The sequence below is a fragment of the Arachis ipaensis genome, chromosome B08 (genome assembly GCF_000816755.2).
Source record: "Arachis ipaensis cultivar K30076 chromosome B08, Araip1.1, whole genome shotgun sequence".
Classification (NCBI taxonomy): domain Eukaryota; kingdom Viridiplantae; phylum Streptophyta; class Magnoliopsida; order Fabales; family Fabaceae; genus Arachis; species Arachis ipaensis.
Genome location: NC_029792.2, coordinates 23880839 through 23899141, shown reverse-complemented (window position 1 = coordinate 23899141; position 18303 = coordinate 23880839). Strand labels below are relative to the sequence as shown.

General features: G+C 36.7%; 2 protein-coding genes across 3 annotated transcripts in view; both read left to right on the top strand.

Annotated features, from left to right (window-relative positions):
* Positions 1–6079, top strand: part of LOC107613086 (probable bifunctional methylthioribulose-1-phosphate dehydratase/enolase-phosphatase E1) — a 7062-nt gene extending 983 nt beyond the window's left edge. Inside the window, exons 2-12 of one of the 2 annotated variants that reach the window (XM_016314935.2) lie at positions 155–291; positions 929–1024; positions 1513–1632; positions 1790–1879; positions 2010–2186; positions 2379–2534; positions 2990–3139; positions 3221–3322; positions 4584–4693; positions 4769–4887; positions 5774–6079. In XM_016314935.2, the coding sequence (XP_016170421.1) occupies positions 155–291; positions 929–1024; positions 1513–1632; positions 1790–1879; positions 2010–2186; positions 2379–2534; positions 2990–3139; positions 3221–3322; positions 4584–4693; positions 4769–4887; positions 5774–5865 (1349 nt within the window). In that variant the 3' untranslated portion in view covers positions 5866–6079. The remainder of the gene's footprint in view (positions 1–154; positions 292–928; positions 1025–1512; positions 1633–1789; positions 1880–2009; positions 2187–2378; positions 2535–2989; positions 3140–3220; positions 3323–4583; positions 4694–4768; positions 4888–5773) is intronic. The other variant, XR_002352216.1, reaches the window with a different exon arrangement.
* LOC107610771 lies at positions 7656–8213 on the top strand. Its single transcript, XM_016312773.1, has one exon. It carries the CDS (start codon positions 7656–7658, stop codon positions 8211–8213), a length of 558 nt encoding a protein of 185 aa, XP_016168259.1.

The window sequence follows — 18303 nt, the reverse complement described above, 5'->3', positions numbered from 1 at the left end:
AATTGTAATACATTTCTGCTAGGACCTTTATAGATTGCTGTTAGATTTTCATTTATATATATGACCAATGTGATGTCATTGTCCTGGATATCAATTCAATTTGGTTGGTGTTTAAGAATTAAATCTTCCTTGTTTGGCTGAAAAATGTGTACAGGTGTTCAGAAGGAAAGAATGGAACCGGAGGACATGTATGTATTGTCGCACAATGGATCAGTCTTGTCTGCCCCATCTGCCAAACCTTACCCACACAAGCCTCCCAAGTGTTCTGATTCTAGTCCAGTGTTCTTGAAGGTAGGGGCTAGTTTACACTCTATTAGCTGCTGTCCATAAAGCATGGACACACTATCATTGATATTAGATTACAAAACATGGCAACAACAAGGATGATAACATAAATTTTGGGTTTGTTGAAAATTTATAAGCAATTTCAAAGAATGATACAAGAACATATGGTGGCGATGAACCTCATAAATATGATTATGAGTAACAATCTTTTCCTAGATTTGAATACTATATATATCATACATGTCATATATGTGTCTATAATTTGTAAATTTTAGTGTATAATGTTCATTTTGTATCCCTTGTATGTGTAAATATATGTGTTACATATGTTATTGTAGTATCCAATATGCATACTGATCTTTTGACATTTCATAATGTTACTCGCTACTGGTTGTTGTATTATATGTGATAATTAATATGCAGGATCTAAATCTTATTATACTTTCAAAACAATATTTGCATTAGATGGTGTCACTTAGGTGTCTGAGTAAGTATCGACACAATATTAATTAACTGTAACATTCGGCTGATAAGTGCTTTCTATCAATTGCTAGACTCATGCCTAGAAACTTCTTTGCAATATCTGAATATTTTCATTTTTGACATAATTAATATTTGATATATTTCTTTTTTTCCTTTCCAGGCATATGAGTTACGTGATGCTGGGGCTGTTATTCACAGTCACGGGATAGAATCTTGTCTTGTAACAATGATCAATCCTCTATCAAAGGAATTTCGAGTATGTCTATATTGACATGGGTGCTTTTTCGTTTATTACTCTTGTGGGGTCAGGAGTCTTGGTACAAAATTATAATACGTGATTCTTGCTTATCAATTTATCTTTAAAGAGGCTTTGAGACTGGTAGTAGTGCATTAAGCTGAGTTGAAGAAACATCTGATTGTTGGGGAAAAGGTTAGTTGTGGAGTGCATTCTATGAAGGCAAAACTTTCTTGAAAGGAAAAGAGTCTCTCTATTGCACTTTGATAATTAAGTATATACCAAAGTTTAATTATAAAGCTCCAAAGAGGCATTCTATTTTCATTCTTTTGTGGTTTTTGCATCAAGGGTCGGAAGTTATTTGTTAGTGTTGTTATAGTTCATTATATAGTGCTCTGAGAAGACAAAGAATAAGTGGTTGAGGTTTCTCTTTTACATTGTATGTCCTCATTCCTTTTTCCCCCCTCTTCTTCTTTTTGTCTGATTCTGATGCTATCCACAAATGGCAGATCACTCACATGGAAATGATAAAAGGAATCAAGGGACATGGTTATTATGATGAACTTGTGGTCCCCATAATTGAGAACACGGCCTATGAATATGAGCTCACAGATTCTCTAGCTAAAGCTGTATGTTTCCTCGCAATAGTTCTGCACATATATATAGTATTGTATATATATATAAGTTGGAAAACCTAATGACTTCCCCGAAGTTCTGTCCTTTTTTTCCTCTCCAAAAAGACCACTTGTGATGTGGCATTGTTGTGCATTTCTTCCCATTGTGTAGATTGAAGCCTACCCAAAATCAACAGCAGTTCTTGTTCGCAACCATGGGGTATATGTTTGGGGAGATACATGGATCAGTGCTAAAACCCAGGTATGTGTTTTGTACTTTTATATATTCCACAGGAAGATTAATCTTAATTTATATACAAAGTCTAGCTATACTTTGTGCTGAGAAGTTCCATAACATATAAACACGCCAAAGCTTTTCATTCTTCTTCCAGACTGAGTGTTATCACTACCTCTTTGATGCTGCTATAAAACTTCACCAAATGGGATTAGACTGGTCCGCTCCAAACCATGGTCCAATACAAAGTGCAAGAAGTAGTCTAAGGATTGTCGGGGAGTCAAACTTTTCAGTTAAGGCAAAGAAAGATAATGGTGATATTGATCCATTCCCAGTGAGTGTGCATAAGGCTCCCTTTTTATTTAAAGATTTTGTTCACATATTCCAAACAAGATCCAATATCCTTGGTCAACAGGAACTACTTGTCTGCAGTTCGTAGGACGTTGGTAAAAATTATGCAGTTTTGGGTTCCTACCATTTCTAATTAAATTGCTGAATTTGGTCTCTACGACTATTTGGATTGCAGCGTTGCATTGTTCTCGACATTGAAGGAACTACTACACCCATATCATTTGTTTCAGAAGTTCTCTTTCCATATGCCCGTGATAATGTTGGTAGGCATCTATCTCTGACATATGATACTCCCGATACTCAAAATGATATCAAGTTGCTTCGTTCACAGGTAAAATTTTTGGACAGCTGTATGGTTAATGTGTTTATAATTTTATACTCCTCCAATTAGCATCTGTGGATCAGGCATTTAATATACATACTAATAAAAAACTGTGTTATGACACTGAAATGATATGTTAAGGATAGGGTTGGGATTTTTGTTTTAACTACATTCAAGTTTTTCCCCCCTCAATTGATTATACACTTTTTTAATTGTTTTTAAGCATAGAGTTAAATATTAGTGATCCATCAAAAGAGAAAAGAAATAAACAAGTTTCATGTGTAAATTGTATAGTAATAAAATAAAGTATTGAAGCCAGGGACCGTGCAACATCTTTCCCAGTGCAATTTGAGTCTCAAGCAAAAGATTGATAATAAGAATTGCTTAATTGGGATGTGGATATTTTATGCCTTTGTTGCATTCATATACTCTGGAATATTGACTTCTCTTTCTCTGGATAACAGGTTGAAAGTGACCTTGAACAAGGGGTTCCAGGTGCAGTGCCTATCCCCTCTGATGATGCTGGAAAAGAGGAAGTCATTGCTGCTCTAGTTGCTAATGTGGATGCCATGATCAAAGCTGATAGAAAGATCACTGCCTTGAAAGAGTTGCAGGTGGTTAAACCCAACATTTCTGGATTCTACTTTTGATGAAATTTATATTTGTAATATAGCTGACATTATTAAGCATTGCAGGGTCATATATGGCGAACTGGTTATGAGAAGGACGAACTGGAGGGAATAGTTTATGATGATGTACCAGAAGCCCTAGAAAAATGGCACGCCTTGGGCATAAAGGTTGCTTTTCATAATTCTGTATCTCTTTTTGATTCACATGTTAAGTTTCTGTATGCTATCATGGATGCTTGAGCAAGATGCCCGTTTTTGTAAATGATTTATACAATAACCATAGATTGAGATGCCCTTTAATCCTTTATTAGTCGAGATGCAGAATATATGCCGGCATACGATGCCTTTCAATAAATACCCCATTTACCTATACCCACTCTCTTCTTTCCTTTTCTCTAAGTGCCTATGGTAGGCCATTGGTTAAGGCATGAGTCCCCACAGAAGCACTCTTCTTCGGTAACTCTTGCTAGCCGCCCATCACATCCTATCACCTTTATCCTAAAGATTGTGCCATCCTTTTTTCTGTTCCTGTTCCTGTCACTTGTTGACTCACACATGCATATGAAACTATAGGCATAATATCAAGTTATCAAGGAATTTTCTTGAAGAGACAGTTCCCTCTTCAAGCAATTCAACCTTTGTGGTCCCTCCACTGAGGCACTTTCAGCTTAACCTGCCTGAGGCCCCATTGCTTTACTTGAGTGGACTATTCTTTTTGAATCCTAAATAGCCAGACATGTTATACCTGTCCATTTTATGTTTGGATATCCAGTTATCCACGATGCCCAAGTATATCAGATATTGAGATGCCTCTATACCAAACACCTCCTTTTTGTCTTCTTTCTGTTATTTTCTCTTTGGCTTGAATATGTTTTTGGTCCTGGTAAACATGTGATTTGATTATGGTACCTCTAGCCCTTTTTTTTGGGTCCATCTCTTTCCTTATCTTCCTTTTTTTGGCTTTTATTCCTTGTTATTATGATCATAAATTTTGATCATTATCAATATTTTGAAATTTGTATTTATTAGTTTGTAAAAATATCAAAAGCTTTGTTTTGGTCCTTGCAAATATATTTTAAATTTCTTTATGTTTTTATGATATCACAACTTAACATTCAATCAAGTTGACCTGTACACAATTTAATAAAGAAAAAGGGAGTGACCAAAAAAATAAAAAAAAAATAAATAGGGAGACCAAAATCGAAACGACACGTAATTGTAGGGACTAATGAGCATATTTGAATCTTGTCTCTTTTAATTGCAAATCCATTAAACTCAATTCTTTTTAGGACAAACCAATTCTTAGTTATCTAATGTTTGGCTTAGGGTGAAACATACAGAGCAATTAGATTTTGTATGAAGCTTTTACTTAATTTTGGAAAGGCATGTTGTCGTGCATTTTAATTTCTGTGTCTGATATTTGCACCAGGTATACATATATTCTAGTGGTAGCAGGTTGGCGCAAAGGCTAATATTTGGAAAAACTAACCATGGGGACCTAAGAAAATACTTATCTGGGTTTTTTGACACCACAGTGGGGTAATGCTTGTATTTAGGTTTCCCCTTGATGATTTCTGTTTAAAGATACCTGTATTCATTCAAAACTCTTTTCAGGAACAAAAAGGAGACACGTAGTTATGTTGAAATTTCTGAGTCACTTGGTGTCGATAAACCATCAGATATTTTATTTGTCACTGATGTCTATCAAGAAGCTACAGCTGCTAAGGGAGCAGGTATGAGCATTTTTCTTGAGTTATATTTTGTCCACAATTAGTATTAAACTTGTTACATTACTTATCATTTTCAGGTGATTAGTAAACATTTTTTATTGAAAAAATAATTGACCCGATATTTTAAAAATTTAAATTTTGATTTGCTGTCTATGTAGTATCTTAATCTTTATAAAAGTCGCTGGACAAGAAAGTAGCACAACACTTAGTATGTGGACAATGTAAAAAACTTTACACTGATGTTGGACCAATATTAAATAGCTATTTAAATTCTAAATAAAAATAAAATGCTTGATTTGGGAAATTTTAATTTCTTTACAAGTTATTTGCTCACTATTTTTTCCTAGGTTTGCTTAAGCTAGCTTCTTGCTGAGTTATTTAGGCAATGCATAAGTCTTAATTGTTTCATAAAATGTCATAAAGCTCAATATATTACCCCTGGATGATTTTTAGTAAGCTTTATATGCAAGTTAAGTTTGAGAGTATCTAATGAAGGTGTCACAATCAATTATAGCATTGTGGTTACTGGTCAGCTATGCAGCCTTTAGTCCACTTACTTAAACACACCATTTAGAGCGCATCATATATTGTATAATGTGGCATATTGATTTAGTCTTTCAAGCTAGTTCCAAGAAGGAAAAGGTAATTTACTTATATTACACATGACACCCTTTTCATATGCCCTAAATTTTATAGGTTTACAAATTGAGATGTGTAGTGTGTAATATCCTAAACACCACCAAAAATGGTTGTGGTACAAGAGTTTCTCTGAACTTCCCTAGGATCATAGAATCACAGATTACAGATTCACAGCTATATAAATAATATGACCAGATAAGAAACTGCTTTGTTATTGTAGATGGATTTATTCAGTTGATGATGTTTTCAGGTTTGGAGGCTGTCATTTCAATTCGACCCGGAAATGGACCCCTCCCTGAAAATCATGGATTCAAGACAATCAAATCATTTTCGGAGATCTAAATAGTAGCTGCACTCATGTGATCTATTAGGTCTTATGATAATTATGGGTATTGCAACCTTAACTTCTTAGAGTTGAAATAATGTATTATAGATTCTGTTTAACTTAGCCCGAGTCTTTGTACATCAAGTTGCAATGAGGCCTGAACATCCGTAACTTCCATCATATCTAATGAGATGTGATTTGGTTTTTATGTTCACTGATAATTGTCATTTAGCTAAAATTTACATAATAATATATTTGAATATAAATAGTAAAATATTATAGATGAAAATTATGGTTATATTTTTTCGCAAAGCTTTGTTAAAAAGTTGAGATAACTCTATCATGGGTACGAAGGGGTGTATCATGAAATTCGGATTTATTGGGTAAAAAAGGGTTTAAGCATAAAGTGTTGAATTTATATGCATGTAATAGTTTTTTGAAAGCGGATGTCACAAAACTATTGCGAAGATCAATGAAGATTGCAGGGGGAGATAAGAAGGTGATCGAGTTGCAAATCAAATATGAAAGAATAAGGAACTTTTGTTACTATTGTGGATTCTTGAGACATGAGGCTCGCGGATACAGCAAATACCTAGTGGATTCAGCGGCAGGGAAGGTTGAGGAAGAGAAATGAGGCCTTGGGTCAGAGCTGAATAATCTAGAAGGAGGGTCATCTCCCAAAAAGAGAACCAGAATCCAAATTCTGACCAGCAGCCAGAGAAGAAATACCAAAGAGATAGAAAGCCAACTTTGTTAAGCCTAATGAAAAGCTTTGCAAGTCTCTCGGTTAATGAGGCTAACACACGAAAAAGAGTTGAGGATAATGAGATGGAAAGTCAACCACATAATGAGGAGAGGAGGATTTTGGCCCTTGTTGATCAGCCAATTCAGGAAAAGCAATACAACTCTGAGAAAGCAGCACAGATGGAGAATAGAAAAGAAAATTCAGAACCGAATTTTAACTCAGACGGCATATTTTTCTTTAGTGTTTCGGCCAGTGCACCTGAAACTAAAGAAAAACACAAGTTGCGTTTGAAGTATATGGCAAGAAGAGGTAAACTGGATAATAAGGTGATACATGTTAAAAGGAGAACAGAGGAAAAGGAGGATATGACAGCATGTAAGAAGCATTGTTCGATAGAAACAAGTCAAACTAAGAAGGGTGAGGGTGCCGCCAATAATTGGCACCCAAGGATCCATGAAGATGACAATGTGGAACTGTCGGGATTTGGAGAAACCCCTTACCGTTCATAACATTAAAGAGATTGTTAAATCCCATTCTCCCGAAGTATTGTTTCTCTGTGAAACCAAAAACAATACCTCGCATGTGGAGAGAGTGATTAAGAATGTTGGTTTTTCGAATTTGTTTTGCATGGACCCGATTGGACAGGCAGGAGGGCTAATGGTTGCTTGGAAGGAGGAAATGAAGGTGCAAGTAAGAGCTTTTGACTCTTTTCTAGTGCACTTTGCATGGAAGGATGGTCAAAATACAAAAACATGGGAAGTTTTTGCTGTGCACCTCGACACAGATGAAGCTATTAGAGAAGCTCAGTTCGGACAGTTACTTCAGGTCATGGATAATTTGGGAGAGCATCGATTGGTGGTAGGAGACTTCAATGCTATAAAGGCCCACCATGAGAAGGAGGGAGGGAGGATGAAATCAGCATAATCTATTCAGAAATTCAATAATTTTATTAATGAAGCTGAATTGGTGGATCTGGGATATGAAGGCAAAAAGTTCACATGGAGTAATAGGCAATTCGGAGGCAATTTCATTCAGGAAAGACTAGACAGAGCACTTGTTTCAATGGAATGGAAAGCAGAATATCCAAATGGGTTTGTGTCTCATTTGGATGGTACAGGATCTAAACACTGCCGCCCCTTGCTCATTAATTCAGAAAAGGAAGAAAGAAGGTCAAGAAGAAGATTCAGGTTCCAGGAGCGTTGGTGTGATAAAAAAGAGGTATCCAGAGTTGTTAAACATGCTTGGGACTTGGAAGTAGTGGGTTCACTCATATTCAGATTGGCTGTAAAACTAAAACATTGCAGGCATAAATTGTTTGAATGGCAAAAATCAGCAGCTTCAAACTCAAAACAACAGATCCAAAGTGTGCAGGGAAAATTGGAAGAAGAAAACGGAAAAAGAGCAACTGTAGATGGCACAGTAATAAGGATTTTGGAGGCTGAGTTAGAGGAGAACTTGGAGCAGGAAGAACGATTTTGGAAAGAAAAATCTCGGGTGCAATGGCTAAATTGGGGTGACAAAAACACAAAATTCTTTCACTCTAAATTTCAGTCAAGGTGCCAGAGGAATAAAATCCAAGAACTCGTTGATGACAGTGGTAATGTGGCCTCTGATAAGTAAGGTATTGTGGCTGTAGCTTAAGAATATTTTGTTAATCTATTTACTTCTGATAATCCAAGGGAACCTACGGAAGTTTTAGAAGAAATTCCTACGAAGGTGGATACTCGCACAAACCGAAGCTCACTAGAACAGTAACTGATAGTGAGATTAAAGCAGCAGTATTTTCTATTAATTCGTTTTTAGCTCCAGGAGATGATGGGTTCACATAAAAGTTTTTCCAATTTTATTGGGAGCTAATTAAGAAGGATGTAATTAGTGTAGTCAAGAGCTTCTTTTCAAGAGGTAAACTGTTGAAAGCTTTCAATCATACAAATATCTGCCTTATTCCGAAAACTAGAAATGCTAACACTATGAAGCACATTAGACCAATAAGCCTTAGTAGTGTTTTTGAAGGTTGTAGAAGGCTTAGAGAAGGAGGTTGAATCTATGGCCTTCTTTTACTTTAATGAATTAAGCCTTTACTTGCAAACTTTTACTTGGAATCTGTTTGAACTGTGCAGCGAAACTTTATGAGACAATTTCATTTTGTCTCATAAATATCAGAAAACAGAACTCAGAGAAGGAGAAGAAGAATAACACATGCATGTATCCTAGTTCAGTTGCCTTGTGCAATACAACCTACATCCAGTCTCCACCACAACTGTGGTGGAATTTCCACTATAGTTAAAGTATTACATACACCAATTTCTTAGGATTCACACAATCCTTTCTCTCTCAAGTTCTAACCTAATTTGACTTGGCTATGCTAATACCTAACTCTTTACTCTAAGTGCTAACCCAACTTAGAAAGGGGCACCTCACAGGTACAAGACACAAGACATAATAAATAACCTAAAGAAATCTGAAATCACTCTAAGCTTTTCTCTCAAGTGTTTCACTCGGCCTTTCATCACTCATAGGCTTTTTCTTGATTCCTCTCTTTCAGCCTTTTTCACTCAAGAAATTACAAAAAGATATACATAGAAAATAAAGTACGAACTGTAGAACATGAAGGAGATTGATGTATTAACAGCCTCTGTTGCTATAAGTTGAACCAGATTCAGTTAACTCTAATTAAGTTCTTCATCTTGGCGGAATGCTTCTTTAACTTAGAAACACTATCCAAAAGGTTGAACTCTTCACAGAGAAGCTCTTCAAACAAACTCAGATTCTGGTTCTCTCTCCTTGCTTCAGAAAAATGAAAATTTTCTTATTTGTACCTCTTTCAAAATTGCTGTCTTGATTTCTTCTGAGTCAACTCCTTGAGCTGTGTGCTTCTCAAGCTTGTCATTTCACTTTCTTCAATTATCCCCAAATTAGGGATTTCAATTTTGATTTTCTTGCTTGACCGAGGTCAACTGAGCAGCAAGGATTGTTGTTTAGTGATAAGCCCCAAATCCATACCATTAAGAATGTGCTTTGACTCCAAGTAACTTTGTGAACCATTGATTTACAGCAGCATAGATAAAAAATTTCTTTCTCTATTTATCCCAAATTAGAGTTGCAGAAATTTGGAGAAGAAGTAAAGAAAGTAAATTGCATGCAAATGGAAATAGATCACCTTTATCCTCTGACTTAGCTAAGCTTTCTTTGATTTGGGTGATTAGACATTAGCTTTTGTGATTTACTTTTCTCTTTCTTTCTTTTCTGGTGATTGAAGCAAGAAGAACGGAGCTCTCTCTCACTTTCTTTCTAATTTTGACCGAAGCAAGCATGTGAACAACAACTTTGGAAAGCTTCAGCTTGGTGGAGGCTTCTTGGACTTGGGTTGGATATGTTTCACCCAGCCCAAATGTTTTCTTTGCATTATTTTCTATGGGATTAGTTGGTTAGAAAACCCACCAACAATATTTTTGTTTCCTTACATTTGGGCTGCTGTTTCTTTTGACTTTGTGTAACACCCTAACTATCAAAATGTCACGCTTCCGGCTGCACCACTCTGATAGCTCGGGTATTACGACGACTCTTATAATATTTAATACTAAAATATGAGTCTGTTTAAATCTTAAACCGAATAATTCAAAAACATACATTCACACTTACAATATAAAGTACAATACTCACAGGAAATACATATATATTTACAAATACATATTAATTTAACAAGCATCTCATATCAAAATCCTATCCCTCTTACAAAACTTATAAAGTTAAAGACGAGGGAAACATAAATACTAAAAACAATATAAAAATATTGTCTAACAGAAAGAAATAATATCTTCCGAACTTCATCGTCTGTAACCTGAAAAAAAAAAAAAAAGACCTGTAGGGGAGTGAGAACATCATCCTCGAAAGGGTTCTCACTATAGGGTTGCAGAATTATTATAATAGGATACGCTAGATAAAATTGTTACAGTGATTAGTAACCACCTTATGCATCTTTTCAAAAGAAAAGGTTTACTATAAAAGAAAAATCTGAAATCTTTTCTGAAAGAGGAACTGTTCATTTCTTAAAAATTCAAAGGCCTTTCAAAAGGTTTATCTATGCCGAACCAAATTAGTTTTTCATACTGTTCCCAACCAGAAACATCAACCAGACATGACCTTCGGCCCACCTCATGATCAACCACGGCTCTAGGCCCAAACAACCTAAACAACCACCAATTACCACAGTCCAACAGAGTTTCAGTCGCAAACACAAATAGAAAAGTTCAAGCACAAACAAACAGTTACTGCAAGTAGAACAATTAGCAGTTAATCACAAGTAATCACAAAGGCAAACTAAGTACAATATGCACACCCAAACAATGTCACATAGATGCATATGATGAATGCCTGTCCTAGTAGCTGATGATATCATCTGTCGGTTATAAAGCCAACCCAACAAGTCCTGGTAGCTAACCATTGGACTGTCCCTCTGTCATGCATCCCCAACTCGAGTTATTCACAGTCATAATCATAATTCACATCCAACACCCTCACTGGTGTATATTCACGGGGGCGAGCTCATCCGGCCACACTTACAACATAGGGTCAGCAGAGTATCGAGTCTCAATCTGGAGCACGTGGTGGCTAGCCACTGCTTCTACCCAGGAAAACTCGTATCTCAGATAATTGGAAGTGCAACAATCACTTTATCAATGACCATTCATATTTATAATCAGCCATCCGGCTCATAACATATCCCATAACCAACCATGATTCATTATCATATATAGCAATTTTGGCTCATAACATAATAGCACTTCGACCATCCAACATCATGAAACTCATAAAATCATCATTCAAGCCATAAATCACTTTTCTCAAAGCACCTTTCTTTGAAAATCAAATTTTATTCATCTCAATCTTAAATTCAAAATCCGCATTCTCAAATCACTTCTAGCTTATAAGCCATCTTTCTCAAAAGAAATTTCCTCTTTCAAAACAAGCCACATTTCCACAACATCCTTCTAAAATTTCCAAACAATTCGGCAACTAGGCCAAATTAAAAATCTATTATGAAAGTTCCAAAAATCAATCATCCCAAAACTGAATTTGGTAATAGAAATTTCTCAGCAGAGTCTCAAGACTTTAGGGAAGGACAACCTATATCATTTTCTTAAAATTCATTGAAACTCTTAAAATCATAGATTCTTGGTTTAAGTAAATAAAAATAGAGTTTATTATAAAATCGAATCGTATAAAGTCATAAGTTCCAACCCAATCCAAAACCAATTCACTTGCAATGGAGGCAATCCATTTAAATCAAAACCACTTTCAGGTTCCTTCTTAAAACCAATTCTCCGACTTCTCCCAAAATGTCACAAATGCAATTATACAATCAAAAGTCCAATTTTCTTTAAAATCACTAAAAGCTCATCTGAACGAAATCCTTAAGTCTAACCGAAAGCAAAAGTCCTTTTCATATTAAAAATCAAAATCAGAACATAATACTTTCCTTCAGTGATTTAAAATGGTAAAATAATTCTTTTCTAAATAAATCGAACTCAAGACATATAGTTTACTTAAATAAATTAAACTAAAAATATAACTATTTTCTTAATAAATCAAATAATATAATTTCTCAAATCCAAACCTTTCTAAATAACTTTTCAAACAAAGTCTAAGATTTTTATAGAATTTTCGGCAGCACCTCCCCTAAAACTTGGACTTTGCCACCCGGTTCGGGTCCCAACCAAACCATTCCACAAACATTTTCAACAGTCCAAAATCCAAAATCAGTTCAAAAGCAAGCTAAATCCAACAGTCATCTCATTTTCATATCTCAAGGAAATCGTTTCAAGATCAAATCATTATCAACCGATTAAACTCATTTCCAAAACTTTAAAGAAACAGTTCAGCAACAATCCATTTATCAAAATCAACAATAATCCAATCAAGCATAAAATCATACTCATCCAAGCCAGCCAGGCAATACTTAAGACTTATACAATCACTAAAAAGTATATAATTCTCACATCAATATCCATTTATAACACTTCCAAAATAAAAACAATGGCTTTTTATAAAAACCCTACCTCAAAGTCGAACCCTTTAAAGTTAACGCGTCAAGAGTCCTCTTTCTATTCCTAACTCGCGGCAGCAACCTCAGTGATTCCAGGTAATATAAATAACGACAATCAAGGTTCACAGCAACGACGACTTATCTGATGTAAATTGGAATTAACGCGAAATGGATATTAAACGAAATTACAACATAATTGTCAATAAAGTACTGTGGTAAAAAGGAACGGAACCGAATAGTCTCACCGCGAGAAATGAAGCAAGATGACACCGCATTGACTCTTATTTTTAATCATACAATTTCCAAAACTCAACCCTGAGATATTAACATCGCAAAATTCTCAATAATTGAAAACGGAATACCAACACCGAGAGTTCAAAATAAAAGACACTTACGATAACAGCAGAACAAACGAGCCGCAATCCCAAACTGACCCACTAAAATGAAATGTGAATGTTGCACTTCCACTATCTGAGATACGAGTTTCCCTGGGTGAAAACAGTGGCTAGCCACCACGTGTTCCAGGTGGAGACTCGATACTCTGCTGACCCTATGTCGTAAGTGTGGCCGGACATTGTGAAAGTTTCGGATGAGCTTGCCCCCATGAATATACACAAGTGAGGGTGTTGGATATGAATTATGATTTATGTTGTGAATAACTCGAGTTGGGGATGCACGACAGAGGGATAGTCCAATGGTTAACTAACACGGGTCAAACAGCAGGCGAAAGCTCAAGAAGGACCGAGCTGGCTAGGAGTGATCACCGGGAATCTTGCGCAAAGAAAAAGGGAAAGAAGACGAAGATTACACCAAGGGGCAAAAGTTTCAAGAGGGGCCGGTATGCCACTTCACGTTCTCAACGCCGGAATAATGACCGAAGGAACGACAACCGTCAGGGTCCGAATTCAGAAAGGCAGATTAGTACTCAACTGGAAGACTTAAAGTATCGGAGATGCAAAAAGTATCATCCAAATAGACCATGCAGGGCTGGACTAGGTGTATGCTATACGTGCGGGAAGCCAGGGCATATAGATCGAGATTGTCCACACAGGGAACGCCGAGAGGCAGCCGAATCTGATTCTCAGACCCAAGGTAATTGCAAATTAGCAGTTGACTCTTTAACTACCTTGCATACCACTGACATGTAACATTCATTCGTGATGTATGACAAGTTTTGTTAATCGTGAAGCCCAAGTTGGCGATTAGTCGATGACTACTAATTGTTGAGACGGAGCAATATTTAGTTAACTTAGAGGAGTGACTAGGCTCTTGAAGGTTAAGAATTAGAGCGATGCAGTAGGAGAGGGTTGGATTATACCTAAGGGATTGAAAGTATTGAGAACTGTGCGGAGTTATTGCTCGAAACCTAATGACAGTGAACTACGAGGAAGAGGAATGGAACGGATTTAACCTTTAGTTGCTAATCGTTTGAGAGGCGAGTAAATATGAGACCAAATCGCTATTGCGAGAGAGTTTCCGAGAGAATCTTGAAGGTGTACCAAAACCCCATCTCAGAGAGAAAGTGAGTTTGTTATAGACTTAGTGTCAGAAGCCGGATCAGTTTTGATTGTACCGCAACCGAAGGCCCAATCATAATCGGTAGAACCTAGGATCGAGTTGAAGGGAGTATTAGAAGAGAAAACTGTCCGACTAAGTGTTTTCCTGTGAAGGGCACTAGTTATGCCAGTGAAGAAGGAAGATAACAACAGAAAGACTTATACGAGAGGGATTCGTCAACGCTTCTTCACAACCTGACTTAGCCTTTATTTTGAGACTTACATTGAAAATTCTACTTCAAATTTCTTCTTGAATCTTCAACAAATTATCAGGCGGAAGACTTTCGATAATCAACTTATTACAATTCACTATAACAACCAAACGTAATATCAACTTTATCAAATCATTCATATACCAGGGTGACAACCCAACTTAGCAGTCCAAATGTTCCCATAATCATTGCTCAAGCTCATTTCAATACCATAGTTGACTAGTCGGTATCACTCTCATCCTTAATTCTTAGTTCACATTTTCATCCACTTATAAAAGCTCTTTCAGCTTTTAGAGTTGATTATTCTCTCAATTTACTCAACACCTCTATGCCTTAACTGCGCATTTTAACCACACATTTTAAATACAATCGTAGCCGTTATTTGTAAATACCCCATGTGCGTTTCATTTGATGTAACAAAAATCTCCAGCGAAACACTCACATAGAGGTACAATTGTGTACTTGTTCTCAACTCACATGCAGTCAACTTTCATCGTAATCAATCACAAACTCAACCCTTACAATGCCATCAAACCAACTAGAATCAATCTTATCATAATCGAACATACTCGCTATCGCCCACGATTCCCAACTTCATCAATTCTTATCAATTGGTCATACAAAACATCTGTGGATTATCGCAAATATTTCACAAGCTTCTTGGCAATCTTAATGAATTGATCCTCCTTCCAATGCTACCTTTTACTTGTATGAGTCTTGTTTTTCCAGAATGAGCCTGAACTTATCCTGGTATAATCATCTAAATCCTTGAATCTTAGGGGCGTGTTACGAGTAGAGTTGTTTCCTTTTGGCAAACTTGCGTCCTCTTTGACATTAGCTGAGACTTACTTAATTTGATATGCCTTGTTCTCCTTATCACGGTTTTAATTTGAACCCTTTTCTTGAGATGCACCTTGAATTCTCCTCCTTGTGCATTTCGTTATTCACCTGCCACTTTTGTTTAATTACTATACAAGACATCTTTCTGAATTCTCATGAACACTGTTCATATTGATTGTTCATCTTTCGAGTTTAAACTCTGCTTAAGAATCAGTTCGAATCCAAATTAGCATCACGTATAACTTCTAGTTGTAACCGTCAAGATATTGGTCCCTTAGAGAGAGACTCCTAAATGCGGGAGATGAAGCCTGTATGTGTGCGATATCAAGAGGAGTTTTGGAGCCTTAATTCTTGCCGACCGTATTACCTGAAGTTACATTGACACGCTACGGTGCACCGTGTGTGTGGATGCCTGAAGGTGAAGAAACTTTCGAATCTTGAGAGGAAGATTAATCTCGGTACTAGTACTCACAACACTGGAACCTAATAAACCATTGAAACTACTACAGTGCAATATCGAAGGGGTTTGGATGCATGTGGAGACAACATCATCAAGCAGTGACAAACGCCTTTAGTAAGAAGACCCTGAGTGTTGTTGGAGAATGACTAAGGAGAAGGAATCGTTAAGTAAGGTTGTAGTCTAAAGCTGGATGTCGAGGCAGCAGCCAGAGATATCAAACTGAATCAGTTGTGAATTTTAAGGAGTTGTAAGGCCGAGAGTTTGGGATATGCAGTAAGAGGGTAAAGAGCTACTACTAATGTTAAAGCGAGTTGAACAAGGGAATCAAGTGTCTTAGGTTCTGAACTAATAACCAAACACGATTAGAAAAGATTAAGCGGAAATCGAGTTAAGGTTCTAACTGCACAAGCCGGCATAAAAGTTATGCAGACTACAGAGTGAACCTAGGGAGTTTAAAAGAGAAAGCCGTGTATTATTGAAAACTACTTCGGCGATCGGTAAGAGAAGAGCGATCGACCTAAAGGAGTTTATGGCGAGGACGATGGGCCATCTGAAGTGTTAGAACAATTTGATCCGGTTTAAATAAAAAAGGATATGAAGTTTCAAGTGACCCCAATAGGATTGATGACGTAAACATAAAGAACTCTGAGGAAAAGAAGTCTTATTAGAAAGGTGACTTGGAAATCAAGTCAGAATGGAGAAGCACACCGAAGGACTTGAATTAGAAATGGGGACAGACTACCCGCACCTATTTTCAAGTGACTGAATTCGAATTTTGTGGGTAAAATTTCCAATTAGGTGAGTAGAATGTAAAGCCCAGTTATTTAATAAGTAATTAACTCATAAATTAAAATTTATTCTAGAAAATTAAAAATGTGATTTTTATGGCTTAATATAATAAAAGAAATTAAAACGAGAATTTCGACACTAATTTTAAAGAATTTGGCCCAAGATTGGGCCGAACGGACCAAACTGGTTGGACCGGGCCTAAACTGGGCCCATGGCCCAACATATAAGAAGCCAAATTCAGCCTCCTTCCCCTTCATTTCACTTGAAACACGTTGAGGAGTAGCAGCAAACCTCAAACCCTAACTCATTTTTCAACTCAAATTTCAATTCTACATAACTTTTGATCCGGAGCTCCGATTGACGAGTCATTTGCAGCCACGCGTCGAGCTCATCGAGCTCTTCAATTATACCTAATCAAAACAGTAAGTAAATCGTATTTTTCTAGCTCCATTTCTGCTGGTATGTTAATTTCGAGTTTAAAGTTTGAGGAACTCAATTCCTTGATGATTTTCATGTTTTAGGAGTCCACTAGACTTGATTCCTTGTGGGTATTGCTTAAGGATCAGTGGGTAAAGGTAAGATATCTCAAACCCTAATGAAATTTCTGAATTTAGGCATTTGGGTATTGAGTTGTTGTATTTAGATATGGTAATTATAGTTTAGGTAGTGTGTATGTGAATGTTGATGCTTGTTGAAGCTTGTTGGTGATTTTGGAAGCTTGGAAGTGGAGTTGTGATGCTGGAAATCTGAGCTTGGTGGTGCTGGAGCCCCAAGAGCTTGAGGAAAAATGAAATTAAAAGTGTTCCGGGTTGAGCGGGGAATCGGCCAAGGTATGGTTTCGGTTTCCTGTATCTAAAATGTAATGTGGTGTGAAAACTTAGGCTAGAGACCCTAAGATAGGATTTGAACTATTGATGTTGTTGATTGATTGTGATAAATTGTGTTGTTATGCATGTGTTTAGTGGATTGTGGAATGTGATGTGGATTAAGTTGAAAATATGTGGGTAACGATAGAATGATTGTGAATGGTGATAATTGTTGGTAAGGCATGTGAAGTTGTATGTGATATGGATTGTTATGCTTGAATGTTGGTGAGATTTGGTGCCTTGTTGGTAAGTATGCTTGGGAGTGGGATATTGATATGTGCATATTTATGATGATTGATGAAATTGAATGTTTTTTTGGAAATTGAGGTAGGGAAGGATGATTATGAAATGAATTATTGAATTGAGATTGGTTAAATAGGGAAGAATTAGGGGGTTGAGAGTTGAATGAGGTTTGGAAATGATTTATGTTGGAATGGTTAAGTTTTGGTTGATTTTGAATGAAATTGGGAAGTGTATATTTTGGAAAATTGGAGGTTTATGAAGTTGGTAAAATGAAATTTTAGTGAAATTCAACGTATCATATCTCAAGCTATTGTTTTTGGAATTTGATGCTTTTTATATCAAAAGACAGATAATTTCACAAGATTTAAAATGGTTTAAATTTGGTGGAAATCTGGATTTTGTGGAAGGAGAGATGATCGTTGGAAGTTTGAACCAAAAATCTGAATTCTGCAACTTCTACAGAATTTGTGATTTCTGGTTTGTGTGCGCACGCACATCCCTATGAGGATGCACACCCCGTGAAATTTTGAACCTGTGCGCACGCACAGCCTTGTGCGTACGCACACGCGGGGGTAGGGCTACTGATGGGAGCGCCAGCACACCCTGTGCGCACACACAACCAATGAAGGTTTGCGAGCTGTGCGTACGCACAGACCTGTGCGCACGCACACGTTGGGAATGTCAACCTGTTGATGGCG

Excerpts from the sequence above, each read along its gene's own strand:
- LOC107610771 (XM_016312773.1), top strand. The coding sequence starts at position 7,656 with ATGGAATGGAAAGCAGAATATCCAAATGGGTTTGTGTCTCATTTGGAT.